The 25,250-nt window shown below is 43.0% G+C and overlaps 1 protein-coding gene across 6 annotated transcripts in view; it reads right to left on the bottom strand.

The window, feature by feature from the left end:
• Pld5 (phospholipase D family, member 5) overlaps positions 1-23,406 on the bottom strand; it is a 319,212-nt gene extending 295,806 nt beyond the window's left edge. For 3 of the 6 annotated variants that reach the window (NM_176916.4, NM_001357846.1, NM_001357844.1), the window contains exon 1: positions 16,580-17,206. In NM_176916.4, coding sequence (NP_795890.2) covers positions 16,580-16,768 — 189 coding nt within the window. In that variant the 5' untranslated portion in view covers positions 16,769-17,206. Of the gene's footprint in view, positions 1-16,579 lie in introns of all 6 variants that reach the window. The other 3 variants (XM_006496897.4, XM_030254909.1, XM_006496900.4) reach the window with 3 other exon arrangements.
• Positions 23,407-25,250: the final 1,844 nt, after the last annotated feature.

Consider the following 25,250-nt stretch of genomic DNA (forward strand, 5'->3'; position numbering starts at 1 on the left):
AGACAGCAGTTAGCAGACTGAATTGAAGTACTGGCCTCAGCCAGTCTGAAAAGGGATAACGAGCAGAACAGCATGGCCGAAAGGACGATGACAACAGTGTGGCCACTGTGCTCAACAGAGGGAGCAGCAGGACCATAGCCAGGCAGGTGCCCCCACAGCTTTGTGGGCAGCAGGACACATTACCCTTATATCAAGGGTCCATTTCCTGGACTGGCTAGGCTGCCTCTGTGGTTCTTTATATCTCTACCTAGCTATGGGAATTAGAAGAGTGGTCTTTGGCAAAGCTAGGATCTTGAAGTTCTTTTGGTTGCTGCTCACTAAAAATCTTAACACTCAGATAGTTTTGCTCCTGGTTTTAAATGCTGTAAACTAGACGATAACACCTGCCTGTGATCTCTGCACTCAGGAGGTTGAGTCAGGAGTAACTTGAGTTCTAACACACTCAAGGCTACAGAATCAGACCCTGTCTCAGAAATAAATGTATAAGCACTTAAAGGAAAACATGAATAAATATAAAAGGCTATAAGAACAACAAAGGTGTTTAGTACAGTTGGTCTAGAACTTTCACAATCAATCCTGAAGATCACAGAAATGAAATTCTTTGAACACAGATATATATCTTAGGTGTCACACATTAGTGACTCAGGCCTGCCACTTTCTACCCCCTATAGGTGAAGGCAGCCTTCCTGGTCCTATGTTAAGGAAAGAAATAGCTGGCTTCACTTTTTCTTTAGGAAGAAATATGTCTTTAGGGTAGACACTTAATGGCCTGTCAGAGTGGCAGTTACAGCCAACAGTGTCATATTCACCACATGGGTGTCTATACCTTGTGTATTTTTGTAGAAGTAAATACTGAGGCCATGTTAAATCTACACAACCAGTATAGCTTCAAACTAAATGACTAATCTTGAAAGTATGTCTGACAATTGTATCAGGTCTCCTTTTCATTTAAATAAGCCAACTGACTACAATGATACAGCTCTAAAAGTCTTTCTAGATCAACAGCTCAAACTGCAAGTCAGCGGTTTACCCAAAAGCAGTTATCTTTATTTCAATGTAGAAGCATGCATACCAGACCCTCAGAGCAGGTGCTGGCATTGACTGTCTTGTTTTAGTGAGAATCAAATTTAACTAATGATTATGGAAATTATTTTCTCCCTCCATGAAAAATATTAACTTTTTCCTTCTGAATAATTTTATCAAGGAAGACTTGCTTAATCTTTTTTTTTTTCCAATACTGATCTTCAATCTTACACAAATACCCTTTAGCTAATAGCTGGCTGGTTTCTAAACTAAAGAGAGATATTTTAATATCACAAAAATTAAATGCGTAAGTAAAAAGACCAAGTGTATTGCAAAGCTTTTAGTCAGATGTCCAGCGGCTCCTTAAGCTGATATGATGGTGAGAATATACCCCTCCTTTTCAGCATTCAGACACAGGAAATAAATACCTAAGGAAGGAAACCAGTTACCCATACCCATTGGCTCACTGCCACCTGTAAGCCTTCTGCCTGAATATGTTTTTTTTTTTAAATACCATTTCTATTTTGTTCAAGCATAGCAATCTTTCCTTGGTTTTGTTACCAACTCTGTGACAGTTATTCTAAACCTAGTCAAAACTTCACTGAAATGAAAAGATGGAAAACAATAGTTTCATAAAATAAGAGCAGCGACTAATGGCTGACTGTTTTGAATGTCTCCTTGCACTTAGCTCATTGTTGAAGTCCTTATAGTATTGACACAGCCATTGCCTGTCCGCTGTTCCCCTAGGGCTCTAGGAACCTGCAATCTCTTCTTCCTCCCACTCAGAGGATGGGTTTCCAATTCATCTGTGCTAAGCCAAACAGGCAGGGATATGAAACCCATTCTTCACGCTGCTGCTTTCTGCAAGGCTGCAGGACTTGTCTGTTATTCCATTATTATAGGCAGGGCAGAATGGAAGACAAGCATCCTACCAGCAGGTGTTAGAACTGACACAAAGGTTTTCTTCATGGTTTTCTTCTCCTGATGCATCCCACCAAAAGTCAGTGTGTGTGATGTGGTACAAGACACAGACAGTTTAATGCTTATCTCATGAGAGTTCTCCCTCTTTTTTTCCTTGTGTTTTCTTAGTCTCTTGGAGATCCTCTCTTGGTATTGAATGTTGGTATTGAGACGTTCCCAACATAAGTTTTTGAAGAGAATTCCAAAGCTCAGATGATAGTCTCTTAGCTCAGAAAACAAAACATAAAAAACAATGGCACATGATCACTGAAAACCCCTTTTCTATACCCTGGCCAAATATTCTAAGCATTAAAAAGGAGGACAGAGGGATGATTCCAATTTAGGAAACAGGAAATATGAATGAAGATATTAATTCCCATGTAGAGGGCTAGGAATTGCAGCTAAAAGGCAGCGTCCTTGCCTAGCACACACATGGCCCTGCGTTTATTCTTCAATGCTTCAGAAAGATCCTAAGTCTCACAGGAAGAGGTTGATGTTCTGATAACAGAAAAGGTATAGAAATACATCCATGCACATACAGGCATATATCCATGCACATGAGCTCACACACAGAGACACACATGCACACACACACACACACACACACACACACACACACACCTTGAGATACATCATAAAGTCACTGTGTCACTTGGTATCTCTGCTATTATTTTATTTTCATGATATAAACATTATACATGTGAGGGCTATACTTGAAGATGTATCTGAAGTTTTTTGAAACATAAAATTTATTTTATTGTAATGACCTCACAAATGAAAAACATCATGCAGCTGTATCAAAGCACGCGCCCAAACACCTGATCCAAACCTCGATGCAGCTCGATGAACTTCTACACAGTTAGAACAGCTACTTTGAAGCTATGGAGCTTGGCTTAGGATTTTACAGGTTTACCCTCAACTACATGTTCTATGCACTTATCAATGAAGAAAGAAAAAAAAACATGACAGAGTTAAAACTAGAAAGCAGCTAGTGTTATATCCTCTCTTGTGATTCAAGTGCGTGTGCCTGCATTCTGTCCTATTGTCACCTAAGAGTACCCTTTCTAAATATTATACTCTACCCAGGCTTACATCAGCTTGCACATATACATTAAAGACTAGAATCAGTTCTAAAGATGCTTCAGCCTCATCAGAACATGTCCATTGAGCTTTTATTGGAAATGTTACATAACTAAAGACTTTGTTCTCTGGAGCCTTGTGAGATTAGACGTAGTTAAACAAAAGAATACTTAATATTGTTTTTAAGTCTCTAAGATCATAGTAAGAAGGAGTAGGGAAAATACAAAACAAGCTTGGAGAACTCTGGTACACCAGAAAGTAAGGGAAGGTTCCAAACTGAAAGCGTGCAGGTATGTCCAGCGTCAGAGAATTCAGTCTTCTGCAGGTCTCCAACGATCAAAGTGGAAACACCTTAAAGAGCAAAGGAAAACTAGATGATAATTCCGGTATCAGAGAAACACCAGGTGCTGGGAAGATGACTCAGAGATTAAGAATGTGTACTGTTCTTGCAGAGGGCCCAAATTAGGTTCCAACATCAACATCAGGTGGATCACACCCACCTGTGACTCCACCTCCAGAGGAATCTAATGCCTTGGGCCTCTAAGGGCGGCAGCACTCAAGAGCACAGACTGACACTAAGACCCAAACATGCATGCACCTGTATCACATATATGCTTACTCAAAAATTAGAGTAAATCATTTTGACCATATAAACATAGAGGAGTTCTACTAATGATAACAAAAAGTGGACAAATGAATATTAGAGGGAAAAAAGATAAATCTCCCTAAAAATATATTGAAAAAATAAATGCCATTTCTCTTTATTCCAGGAGCTGTTGAATGTTGGAGTTTGGGACTTAATTTTGGACACTAAGCATGAAAAAAAAGAGAAAAAATTAACAATGTTACAGTGAGAAAACTTGCCAGATACTTGGGATTTACTCAAGGGGCCAAAGGGAAGATAGACCATGAGGCAATTTTGAAAAGTTGTGTTGAGTTCTGTAACTAATGCCTGTCATGGAGTTGTAGGATAAGACAAGAGAGCTGTGTTAATTCATCTTGATTGTCAATTGAGAATCTCCCAGCAGACACACCTCTGATCATGTCTGAGGTTGTTTCTATGAAGATTTAACTGAGGAGGGAACACATCCTGAAGGTGGAGAACACTATGTCCATGGCCTGGTGTTCTAGACTGAATGAAAGGGGGGAAGAAAAGAGGAAATGAATTGGCAATGCCTTCGTCTTTCTCAGCTTCCTGACCACAGATGCAACATGACCACCCACTTCACATTACAGCCACCACGGAGCTTTGCCTGCCACAACTTCTGGCTGCCACACCTTCCAGGCCACGAGGGTTAGAGTACTCTTAAAACTGTGAGTCAAAATGAACTCTTCCTATCTTGTACTGCTTTTGACAAACATGCAACAGCATTTTTTTAAAAAAGCAACAAACATAGGCACCCAACCAGACTTTAGGATTATGGGTTAGGAAATGTCATTTGAGTTCTGAAGGACAATTAAATCATAACTGACCCGAGAGAAAAGACTCGTTGTATACATCTCAATCTTTCATAGCTTGACGTTAGTAATGAGCAGGTACTGGCACCTAGTGATGATCAATTATAATATTGATAATATGGATTGAGACAATACCAATATCTTGGGTCCAACAAACAAAACTGAACATGACAGAATTCCAACTCAATGAGTTTTTTGAAAACTGTTCTGTTCATTCTTAGATTCTTAATGCCAGCTGGAATTTTTCTGGGCCAGAAATGAAACAATGAAAGTGCTTCTTCCTAAGACACCCAATGTATAACCCAGCACCAAGACCTCGGAACTCTTAATTGGCAATACGTCTTGTATGTGTGCCTCTTTGATTCTTCCAACACTTCTTGTGATTTCTTTGGTAATTCCCATACAGATTCCTAAGAGAATGAATACCAGCCTCTCCAGTTCCAAGCACCCTCTCATAGCAGTCCAAATTGACAAGGTGGCTCGCTGGGCTCTCACTTGCTTGGTCTTCCCTGTTGCCTCTGAGTTGATTTACTCACTCGCTGCTGACTCCTTCACTGGTTTCAGAACCAGCACTCCTAGGTTTCCAACTCAGACTAAGGACCAGTACCCACCAGGAACCACCGAGTTTCTCAACACCAGATTGGAACTGCTGAGGCAGACCATCACTCTAGGACTCCAATTTCTGAGGCATGCAGCCTCCAGGATGAGCAACTAGAGGGTTGTGAGGCTCTGAGGTGTGATTCAGCTGTTGGCTTGCTTTACTCTACTTACATAGTTAATTTTATAAATTCCTGAATATATTCATCCCATTGGTTATTTTCCTCTAGAGAACCCTGACTAATACATGGGCCATCATCAGAGGACCTCAAGGCATGAACTGAAGCAGAAATCATGAAACAAGGCCACATACAGGCTTGCCGTACCAGGCTTGGTCAGCTACCTTTGTTAGACAGCCTAGACCTACTAGATATTGAGAAAATACCTCACAAACATAGCCACAGGCCAATTTAATATGGTTAATATTTCAGGTGTGTGTTACTCTTGCCAAGTGGCTCTATTTTGTGTCAAGTTGACAAAAATGTAGCAAGTACAGAAGGTCTCTTTGCTCAAGTCCCAATTCACTGAGCTCCTGGAGAGAGCTTGAGAAGAATTTATCAGAGCCCTCTAGTAGAGGTGGTAAATAAACGTTCAACTCAAATACACTTTAAAATGTGTACAGGGTAGCATAGCAGGCTGAACTGAGGTGAGGGAAGGACCCAGGAAGGAGCCACAGGAAGGAAGTGAAAACAGGAGTCACCTGTGTCCAGAACCACTGTTCAAAAAAGAGAAAACATTACTGGCTCCATAGACTCCTCCCTTTAGACTCACTCCAGTCCCCAAGGTGGTCATTAAAATTTTATCTCCCTAACTGAGATTTGTCTGCTTGTCATTATAAATGGAATCCTACTGTCAGTATCTGACTCCTCCTTCTCATTACTGCTGTGTCTAAATGAGGCATCCACAACATCACAAGCCTGTGCAACAGATATACATGTACCATCCCTTCTCACACCAATAAATTATGTGGTCACTTAGCTATGGATAGATGTTGGGGATGCATCCTTTTGGATGCCATTAAGTTAATGGTTCAGTAAGCATTTTTGTATATCCTTGATGTACATGAGCATACATGTAATTAATATATACATTGAATCCTAATCACTGGAACACAAAGATAAAAAATACACTTAATTTTCCTTCTATCATTGCTCTATGAATTAAAATCTTACCAGGAGATAGTGAGGTACAGATGATCTTTATTTTCATTAACATTTCGGATACTGTCTACCGTTTTAATTTTAGCTGTTCTATGGTTATGTAGTATAAGACCAAACCTGTGCATATTTTTGGTATCTGGTGACAAGTGTCATTTAGATATTCTTTTTTGTTAAGTTCCTGTTCAAGTTCCATGCTCATGTTTCTTTTGGTTTGTCTGTTTTTACTGATTTTAGGTAGGTGTTCTATAGATTCTGGATATGAACCTTTTGTGACAGTATAAATTGAAAATATAGCATTCTAGTGTGTGACTTACCTTCACCCTCTAAATGTAATTTTTTCCAGAAATAAAATGATTAATTTCAATGTAGTCGAGTTTATTCATCCTGATAAATTGAGATTAAAAATACTAAGACTTTTCCTGGTCCCAGTTAATGAAGTTTTTTTTTTTCTTACTGATTCTAGAAGTTTCATTGTTTCAATTGATATCTTAATTCTATAAGTCACATTAAACTGACAACTGTTGGTCATTTGAAAGAGAAATCAAAATGTATTTTGTACGTGCACAGGTCTATTCCTATACCTTCATATATATCAGTTCATCTATTTGTTCATCCTCTGCCAAGACCATACTCATATTAGTTATTTTTTAGCCGCTGCGATAAAATCCTACGACCACATCAACTTATAGAAGAGTTTATTTTGGCTTGTGGTTCCAGGGGGCCCGTGATGGTGAAGCAGAGGAATGGCAGGAGACAGGCAGGGCAGCAGAAACAGTAAGCTGAGAGCTCACACACTAACCAATCACTAAGCACTGACAGCAAGTGGAAATGTTCCATCTTTAAAATCTTAAAGTCCCCCTTTAATGACACACTTCCTCTAACAAGGCCACATCCCTAAACCTCCCCAAACAGCGCCACCCACTGGGGACTAGGTATTCAAATCCATGAGCCTATGAAGCCATTTTCACCCACACTGCCACAATACTGAGTAAGTGAATTCATCTTTATTATACATATTGATGTCCATAATCAGTCTCCTTCCTGCTTCACCACTGTCTTATCTGCTCTCAAACCTCTGCTTTCCATATAGACTTCAGTTTGCATACATATACAGACAAACTTGCTGAAATCTTAATTAGGAATTGCTTCTGCTGGGAGATTAAAAAGAACCTTTATATTAAACTTATTCCTAGTGTTGGATATTTTATGATAATATAAATGATACCAACTCTAATTTTATGTTGGAATTATTTTTAGTACTTAATTTTACAAAATGACCCTTTATCCAGTGACCCTGACAAGTCCAAGGACATTGCTAATTTGTTAAATACATCTATAGCTTACCTTGAGTCTTTTGACATTCACAGTTGCACTGTCTGCTAATAACCAATAACTTCCTTTTAAATTCTCATTTTAAGTATCTTTTTCTTATCTGATTGTGTTACCTGTCAAATCTAATAGAATTATTAATCCATATAGGATATCTATAGTTTATCTTTGATTTTTCAAATGTGGACAATCAGATCATTTGGCAACAGTAACAATTTTATTATTTTCTTTGTAATTTTTATACTTTTTATTTCTTTTTCTTGCCTGATTGCATTGCCTATGAGTTTTGATACATTGATGAGTAAAAGTATGATATGTGCATCTCTCACACAATCTAGGCAGATAATTCTTAAAATCTCACCATTACATAGGATTCTTCTTCAAGAAATCCATTATCAGAATATTAAGGTTGTTTGTATTTCTCTCTGAGAATTTTATCATGTTTAGATTCTTGTTCTCATCAAATAATCAAATGCTTTATGTTTTCTTCATCTGCTATCTTTAGGGAAGTCAATGGACTGGGAGCCTAAAACAACTAGTCATACCACTCCTGCACACAGGAGCAGAGAGGAATGAATACATACAGGCCCCTCTTCCCCTTTTCATCCCCACTTGCTCTACTCTGACAAAGTCTAAGATCCAAATCCAGAGAACAGTGCTCCCCACACTGGCTGGGCCTCCTCACCTGAATTAATGCAATCAAGCCAGTCTCCCACAGACATGTCACAAGCCATCATGGTCTAGAAAATTCCTCACTGAGACTCTCTTCTCAAGTGATTCTAAATTGTGTCAAATTAAAATTAAAACTAACTACCACAGTTACTGAGCCCATCTATGTACTTTTTTTCTATTAGTCTGATAATGTGATAAATTACATTAATTAATTGTAAAATTTTTGTTTAAACTTTATATTATTGGGGCAAACTCATTTGTCATGCTATATTATCAATATCCAACAGTACTAATTACTTATTTTAAACTGTAATTTATCCCATTCTAAACAATGAGACCCTTGACAACAGTATTACATTGTTTTGCTTTTTCTTTATTAGTCCCAAAACTATAATCATATTGTAACTGTACTTATAAAACTATAAGTAGGTTGCCAAAAGGTATCCTAGCCTAGTCTTTGTGTATTATTCAGGTTCAACAAGTTCATATTTTTTAATTGAAGCCCTCACCTCACAGTCTCCTAACAATGTTTTTCACATAAAAGACACTCTCAGCAACTGTGCCTCTACAGATGAGATTTTTTATGGTGGTTTTGTGTTTGTGGTTACCATCTTCCCAATCTAAATCTTCAGGCCATTTCTGGATCTAATCTCATAGCTTCCTGGGAAAAGGACAGTGGTCAAGCTCATTGACAGTAAATACCACGTCCACAGGCTTCCTATGTTCTGGAGAATGAAGAAGCACATTTATCACTCAGTGGTCATAGCACCCATCCTTTGGACTGAACCTTATACACAGGTCAGTCGAGAGTCAACTTTGTAATGAAGGTAAGGCTACCTGGGAAAATTTGCCACAGTCTCCATTTAAATTAAGGGCTAGGTTTGTGATGTTTTAAAACTTTACTCATCTTTCCACGTTTAAACAAAAATTAGAACATTGGGTCTCATGGCACACACATGTATCCCTAGAACAAGAGAGGCAGAAACAGTAGAATCACTTGCAAGTTGGACTACGCTGAGAGTTTCAGGACAGAGGGACTACGTGATGAGCCAGAGAGAATACTGGGAGAAGAATGAGGAGAAGAGGGAGGAGAGAGAAAGGAGGGGAACAGGATGAGGAGGGGAAAGGATGAGGAAGAAAGGAACATGCTACATACCTTTTGTTTAGAAGGTAAGCATGTATCTGTAAGCATGGCAGTTTGACATCTCTGCTATACCAAGACATTTATGTTTCATCTTAAGATTTCATTGCATAACTTGCAAAGGTATGGACCCCAGGTACCTCACTGCCCAGATGTTGCCAGCTCAGGTGACGTTTCTGGGGTGGGATTTTGCCATGCTGTCCACCTTTCTACCTGCATACCACCTCCCTGTCAATTCGGTATGAGAACATATATTTGCTACTGTCACACCCTAGAGGCTAAAAACCATTATCAGACCTCTTGAACCTTCAAGCTAAAACAGAAACACTAAAACCTGTTCTACGCGTGTGTGCCTGGGATAGACGCAGAAGTCTGTAAGAAAAACTTAGAAACACTAGCCAGAAATTGGTATTTTTAAACTGCTAGATAGATGGGGAGATAAAGCTTCAGTTGGATCCTCTTGAATTTCTCAAATTCAATGTAGTATCCTGGACCATGGTTAAATCCAATAATCAATAATGGGCCACACCCAATACAGTTTAGAGAAAACAAAACTTCAAAACAAGCTGTTGCACTGATCCTTAGGGAGAGAAGTCCATTAGTGCCAAATACATGTTAACCGTGGCGGGGACAAGGGCAATATATGGACCCACTGATATCCATTAGAAGGAGCCCTTGAGGCACCTAATGTACCCTGCTCGGTGGCTGAGTTTGAGAGGCAGAGAACATTGCCTCTGCCCAGATTGTCCATTTCTCTATCTAAAAATCACAAGAACTAATCCTGATGAACATCATGGTCCTTTGGGATTTGCCAATCTCTATGTTTGGTTGATTTTTAATGGAGCATTTTAAAGATTCATCCCCTGGGGTTGGCTTGTGTCTCCATGCTTTACTGATCGGCTCAGTGGGGCACAGTACTTTCATGGGTGTGCTCTGCAGGACATTAATGGCATTATATAACACAAGCCTATACCACGGTGTAGGCTCTTTAGTCTATTCTTTGCCCACCATGTGAATAATTCATTGCAGGAGGCAAGTGTGAACTTGACATTTATTTACTACTTCCTGGTAACACCAACAATTAAAGCAAGTGTAAAACACACTTAGAGGAGAGTTTTTTTTAAGTTATGACACTAGACCAAAATACAATGCTCACTCTAAGTGAGAACATTAGAAATTATCTTTTATTCTTTGTGAGTGTGTATGTGCTTGCCTGTATGCATATATGAAAGCACAGGGGTGCATGTATGTGGCCAGAGGTCAATGGTAGGCATCCTCTTTAGTCACACACCCCCCCTTTTGAGACAGAGCCACTTAGTGAGCTTCACCAGTTCACGTAGAATGACTGGCCAGTGAGTTCTGGAGATCTATCAGTCTCCATCTACCTCAGCTCTGGAATTACGGACACATATTGCAGCTCTGGGCTTTCATGTAGGTGCTAAAGATCCAAACTTGCGTCTTCATGCCTGTGCAGTAAGCACTCTACCCACAGAGCCAGTCCCTGGTCACTTACTCTCACCAATCTTCATCTCTCCCCTTCCAGTTTAAAGAGATTCCCTGGCCAGTCTTGCAATTTCATCTCACTGGCACAAGCCAAGAAGGACACAAGGGTTGTAAAGAGCTGTAAAGCGCTGGTCTCCACTGTGGGAGCTAAACGGGGGCTGGGGAAGGAGGAGGAAGGGAGGCTAGTCCATGTCCGGCCAGAGTTCTTCCTATGCTCTGGGCAGGCGGACATGGGAGGGCTGACAGATGCTTTCCACTCGGCCCTGGGTGGGCATCTGAACCACTGACCCCACTCGATGGGGGGTGGCCAAGGGGCAGCCCCTGACTGGGGCCCAGGGCAACACCCTGTAGACCCAGGGTTACAGGATAAAGAGCTTAGGGAGAGAGGTTCCCATATAGGCAAGAGTCTGCGCAGCGTGCCTTGATGAGAATAGACTGTCTATGGTTTTAGAGCTTTATTGTAGAAAGGCAGGGGGAAAGAGAGAGAAGGTAGAAAAGAGAGAGAAACCAGCCATGGCCAAGTGGAAAGAAGGGGGAAAGGAGAGAGGAGAGAGAGAGAGAGAGGGAGAGAGAGAGAGAGAGAGAGAGAGAGAGAGAGAGAGAGAGAGAGAGAGAGAGAGAGAGAAAGGCTAGAGAGAAAGAGGGAGAGAGAGGAAGAGAGTGAGAGGAGAAAGGAGTAGGAGCAAAAGAGTGAGGAGTGAGAGAGAAGAAGAGGGAAGAGAGAGGAGCGGAGAAGACAGAGAGGAGAGCAAGAGGAATGAGAAAGTGAGAAGGGGCCAAACAGCCCCTCTTGTAGTGGGCCGATTTACGATTTATCTTACTGTTGCTAGGTAACTGGGGAGGAGTTTAGCCTGAAGGTCAGAAGCTTGGGGCATTGCCTACATGACTACTAACCATGCTTCTCTTATGGAGGCCGAGGGAGGGTGTAACTTCAGCAGGAGCCAGAGTCCAGGAGACATGAGAGAACTCCTTCCGTCCCATGTAGGTGAATTATCACCACCGGGTCCCGGGGTTCTGAGCTCAGCTCGACTGGAAACCAGACTGTCTGTGTATAGCCCAATGCCCAACACTCCACTGTATTGGTCATCAGAGATCAAGAGAGGGCAAAGAAGCCAGATGAGAATGACCAGGCAGGTGCTAAGCAAAGAGCACCTGGAAGAGAAAAATTCCCAGAAAACCAGACAAAGACTAGAAGCATCTTTAATGGCCCAAAGGTCTTTATGCTTTGGGGCTAGGACTATAATACGGACAAAGCTGATCCTAAATGTGAAAACTGGGAAGAGGACACATGCTTAAGCAGAGATCAGGGAAGACCAGAGAAGTCATTTTATCTATAGGTGTCTGACTGATCGTCTAACTCAGTCGTAAGAATACACTAGGTTCTTCATGGTGGTCCTATAGAGGGATAGGAAAAGATCTATTCCCTTCCTCTTTGGGTTTTGACCTTATCCCTTTTTACATCCCTTTCAAGTAAACTCCTGCCATGAAACTTTCTTTGATTAATAGGTATGGGCTATACAGATGCATCACTTGTGGGTAGACACTTCGGGAGCCATCTCTAGATTCTCTTAACTTCTAAGCAATGGGGGGAATGAACATTGGCATTTCCTTCTGCCAGGCAGGTAGACTCAGAAAAGGAGAATTCCCACCAGCCTGTCCAGATGAGGAGGGCGATAAAAATGTCTGCCTGACACATATAGGGCATCTGTTCCTGAAAAACAGACAGAAAATTCACCATTGGATCACCGTTACAAATGCATAGCTTTTCAAATATGACTGAATAGTAAATAAAGCCCTTCACCTATAGTTGTTGTTTTTGTTTTTGTTTTGTTTTTTTTATGAAAATAGAGTGAAATTCAAAGTCAGGTCTGTCTAACTAGGACCATTATTTACAACCAACGCACTACCCAGAGAACAAAGCAAAGCTTCTCCTTTACCCGTATAACCTGGAAAGTCACACCACTGGCATAAAACCAACAACTGAGCAGAGCAGACCCCTCTCACCTTCTCTCCAATTTAATATATATTAAATATGCATATTTAATATATATCAAGAACAGCATCCAGTGCCAAATGACACCAAATTTCATACTGTCTTCTGGGACAATCAAAATCTTCAAGGGACCCAACCTAGGGAGATTCCAGGGGTGGCTCCTGCCCCTGTTGCTTTGCTAAACCATAATCCTTTATAATATCCCTCAAGAAAATACTAGAATCCTACACCAAATAAGGCTTTTATTGCTTCCCAAACCCATTGCTCTCTTAAGTCATAGGAAATCTGAAACAGAACAGGATGCAAAAACACTTTAAGCCAGCAGTTCTCAACCTGTGGGTCACAACCCCTTTGAGGGTCACATAGCAGATATCCTGCATATCAGATATTTACATTAGAATTCATAGCAGTAGCAAAATGATAGTCATGAAGCAGCAACAAAATAATGTTTGTGGTTGGGAGTCACAAAATGAGGAACTGTATTAAAGAGTCACAACATTAGGAAGGTTAAGAAGGTTCTAAGCACCAAGAGCCTCACTTATAACAAGTAATAAAATATTCCATATGCAACCAAAACTTTCAATTTTCTCAAATGTACAAGCAGAATTTGAAGTTCAGAGTTAACCATACAGAACACAACCTTCTTGCACATTCTAACCATGACTTAGGAATGGGACATTTCCCTACATATATTTCTGTCTTTCCGTTGGTGACATCAGTGTTTTGAAACAGCACATTCTGTAGCCCAGGCTGGCTTTGGACTACAGATCTTGTTGCTTCAGCATACTGAGGACTGGGGTCTTGGACATGTGAACCTATGTCCGAGCTGGTATTTTCATTCTGAGGCCCCAGGAAAACCCAGAACTCACACTGCAGCCCAGGCTGTCCCTGCATTAGCACTATCCAGGACTGGGATTTTGGGCATTACTTACATACAAATCTTCATTCTATGTCTCAACTAACTAATGTAACCAAGCACAAGATCAAGTGAACATTTTCTAATCCAACTCATGTCACTTTCTTATTGTATAGCCTGAGATTCAACTGATGTTTTTCAGACAAAGTTAAGAGGCAACTTAGTCTCACTTTTAGCAAAGTGGGCAGAAATATATTATTTAACTGTCACTTTATACCGTCTTATTGACTTTCAGATTAAGCCGTGTCTCTAAAGTCTGGCTAGAATCCACACACTGCCACAATTCATCTTGGGGAATCCCGTTACTGTGATGACTAAATGTATGTGTCATTTGAAGTCATAATTTATTTATTCCATAAATATTTAGATTGGCTTTCAAAGCACCAAATGGCCAAGTAGGCTGTTTTCTGGCATATCATCTCCATCATCTCCATCATAATTATTTCGTCATGTTTCACCATAATAAAAAAGGGTGGTCGTCTATCTGATTAAACAGACCAGAGGAGTGATTTTTAACTTACCCTTGACGTTCTATGATACCCTCAACTTGCTCCCTGTGACACCTAAACTAGAGGCGTGTGGTTTGTAATGAACTTAATGTGATGTTTTCATGCTCTATGTTGTACCTATATACCAGGTTACATATGTTGTAGGCTTTTAAATCTCACATACTGAAATATAAATCAACAGCAATCTGCCTAAATAACATAGCACACAAAACAGGATATGCAAACACTGAGTGCTTGATTTCAAATAAAATGTGTATCTTTATATGACTTTATCTTTTCATAGCATGCTTGTAAACACTAACTCATTAAAATGGCAATATTTCAAAGAGGCCAGAGAATGTACCAAAATCACTTGAAATAAAAGCTCCACTTCTAATTGAAGGCAAATATAGAAGATAGAACATACATCTCATATAAACATTAAAAGCCAAACAAATGATACTCTGATTTCAGCATTAAATGAGGCACGTGACTTTTGTTTTTTTTTTTAAATGAATACAGTGCTCTCTTTAGGACATCTGAGTGAAAAGTGCAGATGCTAAAATTACCAAACCTCCCCTTTGCTGCATCTCTCATCCTCAGGAGCCAATCATCCTACGCTCAAAGCAGAAGGTGAAGCTGCTGCGGCCCATGAGGTAGACCTAATACTTCGAGCGCAAATCAAACAGTGGAAAAAGCATTTCAGTATAATGCATGCAGCAGCGTCTGGGACTCCGGATGACACACTTGCAGAAGGTTGCGCTATTGATTTTCAGTAAGAGTGTGAAGGAAATGAGACAGCCTAAAGCTGCCACTGCAAATGAACACACAATTATGAGTAAATGAAAATAAAGGGTATTCTGTTACCACTCTGAGGCCTGAGGCTGGGGCCCGTTTTCTCATGAGCCTCCGGAGCTATATTACATGAAGATGATAACTCTATCTATCCTCTATAAACTCCAGACATCACTGATTCCTTCCCCTTCGAGCATCATCCTGGGGTGAGCATTTTTTAAGAGCGTTTTAAAACAGGTATTGCTGTTGCCTTTCAAACAGCCAACTTGCACTGCTGCCCTAGCAGTCCTTCAGGAGCCAAGGCATCCTTTTGGTTCTCTCCAGGCAAAACAGAGCCTGTTACTCAACTAGGAGCTTTAAATACGGGCTTTAGAATTAGTCATTGGTATGACTTAATCCAGCCCTCAAAAAAGGCACGGGCTGTCCTTTGGGCTTCTAACAGAAATACTTACTTCCACGCTTCTTCCTAGGTACACTGTTGGTGAGGCAAAGCTCGGGAATGGCTAGAGGGGCCAGATGGGAGTCAGGTGGTACACCGCTGGGGGATTCGTGAGTTTCCAGAGTTGTCCATAATCTTATCTTTTATCATTATTGATGTGACCCAAACACCAGGAAACCGTCACATACCAGTTTGGATTCTGCAGGTCTGCTGAGGTTAACAGCAGTTCTCACCTACTGCTGGTCCACCGACGTTGAGGTTTTTAGTTTCGTTTTAACATTTGGTTAAGGGGGTATTGACTGGTCAGATTTTTAAGTAGGGATTCCCAAAAGTCCTTGTTGAAAGACTTGCTTTCTTTCTAGAATGGTTAGTCTTAAGGACTCAGCCCCAGAGCCAAAGACCCAAGTCCTCACTGGAGAGAGAAGGGGTGTGGAGGTGGTTCGGATATCCATATCTCCTGGGTCTCACCGTTCAGGGTGCAGATTGCCTGGGACCTCTGGTCTGTCCTTAGTGCAAAGTCTCTCTCCACTTGGGCTCAGGTGGAGAGACTACCTAAAAACTCCTGCTAGCATCACAGTACACACTGCCAAAAACTCTGGTTCATCAGCGACAACTTTATTGCAGTGTTTTTGTAGTTTCTGCACTAAGTAAAACAGCTTCAAAGAACCAGGTGACCATCCCACTGAAACCCTTCTTGTGCAAAGCCTACTCCCTATAATCAGCCACTCTTCTCACAGGTAACCCAAGAACACCATGCACATAACCCTACAGGGAACAGCCAATCAGGAGATCTCTAGGATGCTGGGACTGGGGTACCTGAAGCAAACCTTTCTTTTCTCCATGCAGTTGAGTCATTAAGGTAAAAAGTGCAGGAGATGCCTCAGGGTTGGCAAACTACACAAGCATCCTGGCCCTGAGGGCGGGGTGCCCGCTGGAGTCCCCACTAGGGTGTCTACACCCTTAGTGCTTCCATCGACCACCTAGCCGCCCCCCAGTGCTCCCGGGAGGGAGCGAGTGGTCCTTACGTGTTCCAGTTTATCTTTCCTTCGGAGCCAGACGCTGGCGCTGTAGTCCTGCTGCTTGACACTGCTGTAGAAGTTCGCGCCCACTCGGGTCAGGCTGGGCGAGGGTTCCTTGGGGCGGCTTTTCAACCTCATCTGCTCGAAGCCCTCGTGGGGGGAGGCCGAGAGCCACTCGTGCTGCCGGATCTCCATCCTGACATGACCAGGCGGCTGCCCGACGCGCAACCCACTCGGGATAGGAGCAAGGAGCCGCCAGAGAGCGAGAGGCCAGGCGGGCGGTGAGATGGAGCTGAAGGAGAGAGAGGGGTGCACAGGGTGCCGATCGCCCTCGGAGAACACGGGGTGCTGATCTTCCAAGGGGTGTGCAGCGCGCTGGCTAGAGGCACTGGAGCGGGGACACGGGAAGAGGGACAGAGGCGGGAGGGTGTCGCAGGGTAGAGGATGGGAGAAGGGGTGGGGGAGGGAGCGGATGGGGGGACTGGACAAAGGGAGACCGGGAAGGAGTGGATGCCTGCTCCCGAGTGGCAGAAGTCAGGGTGCAGCGGAGGTGGCCGCGACGTCGCCTGCCGCTGCGGTCCCGAGCGGGAGCTCCGCTCGAGGCTGCTCCGCACCAACTGGAACCCGGGCCCCGAGGCGGGCGGGCAGCGGGGGTGGGGTGCGGTGGGAGGGGCCCAGCGGCCGAGCGGGAGCCCGCAGGTTGATGCAGTGAGCAGCCGCCCGGAGGCGAGCTCATAGTCCGGCCGCCGCCCTCTGCGCGCGCCTCTCTCCAGCCAGCCTGCCTGCCTCGCCCTGCCCTAGCCCTAGCCCTCGCCTGCGCGGGTTCTCGCCGGCAAACCACCGAGCGGCTGGTGAAGTGAGCGCGGTCCGCGCGCGATTGCGGGCAAGACTCGGGAGGAAGATGCTCCAGGAAGCCTCCACCTCCGCTCCGCACAGCTCCAGTTCCTTCTGACTCCGCTATCTATCCTTGTTCTGAAAGTTCACTAACTTCCCATCTCGGGCGCCCAGGCATCTCATCCCTCGGGACGTGAACAAGGGTGTCCCTAGAAAATGGCTTAGAGGACAGACATATATTTTTGTGAAGTACTTCATCGGAGGATGCCGCGATGCAATGCATGCCTCTCCACTAACCAGGGTAGCCCTCTCCTGTCCACCTTGTAGGATCTGTCACTTTTTGGCTCTCAGGGTCCCGAAGCTGTCTGGACTTGATACTTCAGTAGAGGCCATCCAGCGACAGCCTACATCTAATATTTGGATTTTGTTCCTTATTTGTGTGTGGCTGACTCCTGTACGGTTCTTTCTGCAGCTTCCAGGCTCACAAGGGCTTTGACACCAAGCCTATTCTAAGACAACCAAGCCTGAGGATTAGAGTGGCAGTTAATAACTGAATCTTAAATTCCTTATTGTTCATTCTCCCTTTTAGTCGATGGCTGAAAATATCTTTTTGGTTTGTTGTTTTAATCAGAAAAATGAAACTTAACTATTACTAACAACTGCAAGGTCCGAGTTTAAAAGCCTGGAAAGTCCATGTAAATTTGAGAACCACCCCGAGGGTTGGAAAAATCTGCAGGGGTTAAAATTATGTAGCCCTTGTCAATGCCTCCACACATCCCAGCCAACTCCTAACATTCTTACTCAGATATTGGTTTCAAAGAAAGACATTCCAAATTGGAATCTGTCAAACTCGTGAAGATAAATGTCTATTCAGAATGGCCGGAGAGGGCTATACCAGGAGGTAGAGTCCAGACTTTGTATGACCAAGTCCTGGCTCACACAGTCTCTCCAAATGTTATGCAAAAAAAAATAATGGCTGAAATAGAATCCCGTGGGCAGACCATGTGAGGAAGAAGCAACTGAATGCAAATAGACAATTTTCAGTCTTAAAGTCTAAGCTACGGGGCAGAGTGACCTATGGGTTGTAGTTAAACCTCACAGCTAATTCTGCAAGATAAATGTTATGAAGCCCATTTTCCTGTGAGGGATCTGTGGCTGAAGGAGAAACCACACTTGCAAACACATGTACCTAAGCCAGGCTTTTAAAACTGTGGAGCCTAGGTTTGTAACTCTTTGGTCATCTGCTTACCTAGGAAGGGCAAGGTCTTGTCTCCAATCCCTTCAACAATAGATTAAGAATTCCATTGTGTAATATATTCCATTGTATAATATCTTCCATTCTAAACTATAATAATCTATCATATTATTCACCGTCTCTGTTTTTACTATTACAATGTTTAAGTATGAACAAAAATTGTAAAGGGATACAATTAGATACAATGGATAAGCCAATTGCCTTTTTGGGAAGAAGGCTTTTGTCTTTTCCTCACAGGGATGATGCTGAAAAGAGTATGTAACTTCCACACCTTGGCTTGTGATGGTCAACTCAGAGCAATAACGAAGTGATGACTTAACACAGAAGAATTTAAACTAATGGTTTCCACATCAGGCCGTTTTTAAGCTGAGTTGATTTTTGTGTTTTTAAAGGGAAAATACTCTGGAAGTTTCTTTCATCTCCAGTTTTTCAGGACTGCAAAAGGAGTGTGTATCTATTGCTACGTATATGTGACAGTAAACTACTGACCTGAGCATTATCATTGATGCACAGGTAATGTCTGCTGTGCTCAAAAGCCATCAGGCCGAGCATGAATCTCTACAGCATCAGGCTGACCCTCATTAGTGTAGCACACCAGGCACAAAGTGGACTCAGTGAGTCTAGTAAGTGTGTGCATTTCTACTCACAGCCTTTCTTTCTAGCTTTGACTCTTGTTCAAGTTTATTGTTTGTGACACTAATATGGAACTTTCCAGTTGATGTTCAAAAGAACATTTTATATCAAATTCAATTTGATTCCAACTACTGGAAGGAAGAAAAAGATGTCTGAAGATGACCAGTTATCTAGGATTGCTGCACTGGAAGAAATATTAAGAGAAGATTAACCTTATGCAACTCACAAATGATTCCCACAACATGTATTCCTGAGCATTTTCACAACCCTTTGGTCTGCCGAATGCAGTGTGAGTATTATACATAATTTACCTTACCAGCCCATTGGCTTCTTGTAAACGGAAGCCATGCATGATCCTTTACTGTGCCGATAGAGCCTCAATGATGATCACACAATAAACCATGCAGAATAGACAAATGAATGCTAACACCCCCATAATCCTGTTTTGTTTCTTTTTCTTTGAGAGAATTGAAAATTACAATACTCAGAGCTCAGGGCCGGCTAGATGGCTCAATATATTAAGTGCACTTGCCACCAAGCTTAATAACTTGTGTTTGATTCCTGAACATGGTAGGAGACAATTAACTCCTGCAAGGTGTCTTCTGCCTTTACGGGCCCACCATGGGACCCTCTCATTGCCCCCGCCCCCACCACAAAAGCAAAAGGAATAAATAAAATACTCAGATTTTAGACCCACCTCCTTTAATTGCTTAGGAATGACTTCTTCAGATTTTATATTTGGTTTCTACTAGCTTCAAGGTCGTAAAATAAATGAGGATGTGTCAGTCAGCTTTCTGTTACTGTAAGAAATCCCCGAGACGTCAACATTTAGAAAGAGGAAAGGCTTTTTTTTTTTGGGAGGGGGGGTTCGATGTAGGAGGGCTCCGTCCATGACTGATTGCCTACTGTTTGGGCACATCAGTAAAGCAGTATGTCACAGCAGATGGCAAGCTGTTCTCCTCCCAGTGGGGAAGCCAAGCAAGGGAGAGGCAGTAGCTAAGGTCCCCATATCCCTTTAATGGCATCCCTCTAATGACAGGCATACTTCCCATAGGCTTCCATGTCTTAAAAGTTCTACCACCTTATAATGTTGTCACGGGCTGGGAACCAAGCTTTTACGCAACATGGGCCTTTGAGGAACTCTTATTTAAAACCACCAGAGGAATAACTTTTGCTTGCTCCAAAAAACTTGATTTGCAAATCAAGTTTTGATTGCGACAGGAATGGACTGAGAAAATACTGCCTGATCTACGGGAGATCTTATAGTTGGAGGAATTGCCGGGCACCAGAATGTTCTCTGCATTACCATAACAATTGTTACCTTTCCCTTCAATGCTTCTATCACTTGAGTAATCAAAAGTGTTTAGTGCAGAAACTGCATTCAGCCACAAACTCACGTTTAGTTGATATTTGTATTTATTCTAGGAGCGCTTTATTGTGCAATGGCTATCTGGGCTTTTATGCTTTAAAGCCATGTGAAATAGCAAGGAAAACACATATCTACTAATTTCAAACCCAAACTTAAAAGATGTCCTTGACTGTGACCTGTTAATATTGTGTGGATCTAACCGTTCAGCGTGGGCATGAAACCTAAGACCTAACATACTGAGAAGTAACGGAATATCTTGTTAAAACCCCTACACCTATGGTGGTACCTGATATTTCCATAATATCATCGTGTATCATGTATCATCGGTGGCACATCCCTATTCCCTTTGTCATGTTTCTTTCAGGGGGAAAGTGACCTGAAAGCACTTTTGCAATTTGTTTCCAGCTCCAGTTTTTGTTTGTTGTTTGTTTTGTTTTGTTTTTGTTGAAGAAATTTAAAGTTCAGAGGCATTAAATACCCACTCAAATCCACTTTCTAGTAAGTCAGAGTGTGAGACAAATGGCAAGTTGCCTAACTCTAGCTCTAACGATGGTCTCCATCATTTCCGAGTTTAAAAACCTCAAGTGATTACTTCTTAGTGTGTATGTACATGTGTGTGTGTGGGTACATGTGAGCCCCAAAGTCGACACTGAGTGGCTTTCTCAATTGCTCTCCACCAGGGTCTCTTTACTAAGCTTGGAGCTCACCATATCCGTTAGATTCCTTGGCTGGTGAGCCCATGGGATTCACCTGTCTCTGCTGCTCTCCTAGAACTGGGGTTACCAATGCAAACCTCCCACACCCAGTTTTTGATGTAGGAGCTGAGCATCCAAACTTATGGTTTGTTCTCCTGGTTGTGCGGCAAGTGCCTTACCACCAAGCCATCTCAGCCACTTTTCTGTTGTGTCCGGCCAATGACATGTTTTGTTTTTTTTTTTCCACATGTGTATTTTAATTAAGCATTACTGCGTTTTGTTAGAGGCTTACCACTAATGAGCCAAAAAAAAAAAAAATCAACAATTAGGACTTCCCTGATAAATCTTAATGACTTTTACATTATGCAAGTCTGTGCTGAGACATGGGCCCAAGAATGTTTCTGTTCTCTGTTATCAAAAAGCATGTGTAACAGCTAAGATGACATTGCTTTTCAAAATAGATGTTAATTATAAGCTTATTTCTGTAGAAAATTTAAATGAAAGCACTCCTATTTTGTGGGAAGCCACATGTGCCGTTGCAGAGTGGCACTGACTACTGCTGGCCACCACGCATAAGATTGGACAAACAACCAATGTGTACATATGCAGTAAAGTTTTTTGCAAAGACACTGCCTGGCCCAGGCATGATAATGAGGTTCTGTAAGGTACTGAGAGTATAACCAATCAGATGTGAGACATGCAAATGAGGTATGATAATGAGGTTCTGTAAGGTACTGAGAGAGAGTAGCCAATCAGATGAGGAACATGCAAATGAGGCTTAGTGCATAACCAATCCGGGTGTGAGACACGCCCCTCCTAGGCCTATAAAAGGAGCACCAGTTCTGGGCTCGAGGTCTTTTCGCCTCTACAATCAAGCTCTCCCAATAAACGTGTGCAGAAGGATCCTGTTGCAGCGTCGTTCTTCCTGGCCAGTCGAGCGCGCGTAAGACTATTTGAAAAAAAATTAGAGGATTCTCAGATTTAAAATGTTTTCTAAATAGCTATGCAAAGATTCATACTCACTAAGAAGTATGCTTTATTTTGCATTATTATTTTTATTTTAAAAGTTATTAGTTAGGTAGAAAATGAATTTTTAAAAGAGGTTAAATTATTAACAAAATAGGTCTATCTACCCAGACATATATTTCAGACTAGCAGTTCCCACTTGGCAGTCTGTGCTAAGCATTGTGTTGCCTGGTCTTTGATGGCATCTTCTTATTTAATTCTCACAAAGATCCTATAAGATAAACAGAGCATCCCCGTGTGTAAGAATCTACTTTCTAATGTTAGATCAGAGCAGACTATGTCATTTATGAATAGAAGTTTATTTAGCTGTTAGTTAGGGAGGACCTATGGTCATGTATGAACAGGGATTTCATGGGCATACAGGTCATGTGTGGAGAGGGCTTTCATATATGTACAGGTCATGTCTGGAAAGGGCTTTCGTGGACATACAGGTCATGTATGGAAGGGATGTACAGGTCATGTATAGAGAGGGATTTCATGTTGCATTGGAACAGACGGTGAAATTGTGCACAACAGATAAAACCCACAGGCCAGAGATACTGTTGCAACCCTTTTCCATAACAACAAGCCTACTCAGTCTGTGACTGCTCTACTCTATGTACAAGCAAACTTACCACATCTCATTAGGCCGCCTCCTGCTATCACTGCACTGGGGTCATGCTTCCAATAATGAATTGGGGTGGCACATTTCAAACCATAGTACCATGTTGAAAATGAGGAAACAAAGACTCAAAAGTCACAAGGGATGTAAAAGCATCATGATGCTCTAGGGGCTCCATTCCAAGTGCCTTTACACACAGCCAGTGTAAGAGGAAAGGCAGGCCTCACTGACAAGGTGGTGGCCACTTCCGTATAAACTTCGGCTTAGCAGTGAGTGGGGCCTACACAGCCTAGGAGGCAACTTCCACATGAGGGCCAAACTGAAGCCTGCCTGAGAGCCTAGAGATTAGTGATGCAGACAATGTCAGCCTATCAAGAACTGCCACTTGGAGGACAGGCTTGCTTCGGACCAATGGGACGAGGGTAGAGGGCATAAAGGGCGTTCTCCGAGACTGAATAAAGGAGCTTGTTTCTGCATTCTCACCTGCTCCCTGAGTCTATGTCATTTATTCAGTGCCCTCTCATCCACTGCCTCCACTGGGCAGAATGGAGGACTCAGGCAACAAGCCAATACACTAAATTCCTACGATGATGTAGAATTTACAATCTTATCAACACAAGAGTAACCAAATCATATAATACTGGAATATTCTGAGGTTTGCCCAGCTCAATTAACAAGGTACCAAATATGGAGGCTCAAGTGAGTTGCTTTGCTCAGTCAGTCTTTCAAGTTGCTAATGTCTGGTCACTGTCTTGGACAGGAAATGTAACAATGCTTCACTGGGTAACAAATGCATACAGAAGGTAGATGAAAGAGTTACCAGATAATCCAGTATACCTCACAGTTTCTAATAAAATACATAACATTCCAGTTCTCTCAGTTCATGGTGTGGATGGATTAGTCAGACAATTGATTAAACTGCCACCTCATTTGGTCGTTGTACCCATGGCCTGAGAGTTATGATTAAATAATTGTAAAATATTAATTGAGTACTTCAAAGTTATTTCCCCCCCCTTCCGCTCGACTCGAGACTCGAGCCCCGGGCTACCTTGCCAGCAGAGTCTTGCCCAACACCCGCAAGGGTCCACACGGGACTCCCCACGGGACCCTAAGACCTCTGGTGAGTGGACCACAGTGACTGCCCCAATCCAATCGCGCGGAACTCGAGACTGCGGTACATAGGGAAGCAGGCTACCCGGGCCTGATCTGGGGCACAAGTCCCTTCCGCTCGACTCGAGACTCGAGCCCCGGGCTACCTTGCCAGCAGAGTCTTGCCCAACACCCGCAAGGGTCCACACGGGACTCCCCACGGGACCCTAAGACCTCTGGTGAGTGGATCACAGTGCCTGCCCCAATCCAATCGCGCGGAACTCGAGACTGCGGTACATAGGGAAGCAGGCTACCCGGGCCTGATCTGGGGCACAAGTCCCTTCCGCTCGACTCGAGACTCGAGCCCCGGGCTACCTTGCCAGCAGAGTCTTGCCCAACACCCGCAAGGGTCCACACGGGACTCCCCACGGGACCCTAAGACCTCTGGTGAGTGGATCACAGTGCCTGCCCCAATCCAATCGCGCGGAACTTGAGACTGCGGTACATAGGGAAGCAGGCTACCCGGGCCTGATCTGGGGCACAAGTCCCTTCCGCTCGACTCGAGACTCGAGCCCCGGGCTACCTTGACAGCAGAGTCTTGCCCAACACCCGCAAGGGCCCACACGGGACTCCCCACGGGACCCTAAGACCTCTGGTGAGTGGAACACAGCGCCTACCCCAATCCAATCGCGTGGAACTTGAGACTGCGGTACATAGGGAAGCAGGCTACCCGGGCTTGATCTGGGGCACAAACCCCTTCCACTCCACTCGAGCCCCGGCTACCTTGCCAGCTGAGTCGCCTGACACCCGCAAGGGCCCACACAGGATTCCACACGTGATCCTAAGACCTCTAGTGAGTGGAACACAACTTCTGCCAGGAGTCTGGTTCGAACACCAGATATCTGGGTACCTGCCTTGCAAGAAGAGAGCTTGCCTGCAGAGAATACTCTGCCCACTGAAACTAAGGAGAGTGCTACCCTCCAGGTCTGCTCATAGAGGCTAACAGAGTCACCTGAAGAACAAGCTCTTAACAGTGACAACTAAAACAGCTAGCTTCAGAGATTACCAGATGGCGAAAGGCAAACGTAAGAATCCTACTAACAGAAATCAAGACCACTCACCATCATCAGAACGCAGCACTCCCACCCCACCTAGTCCTGGGCACCCCAACACAA

Source organism: Mus musculus, chromosome 1 (genome assembly GCF_000001635.26).
Source record: "Mus musculus strain C57BL/6J chromosome 1, GRCm38.p6 C57BL/6J".
NCBI lineage: Eukaryota > Metazoa > Chordata > Mammalia > Rodentia > Muridae > Mus > Mus musculus.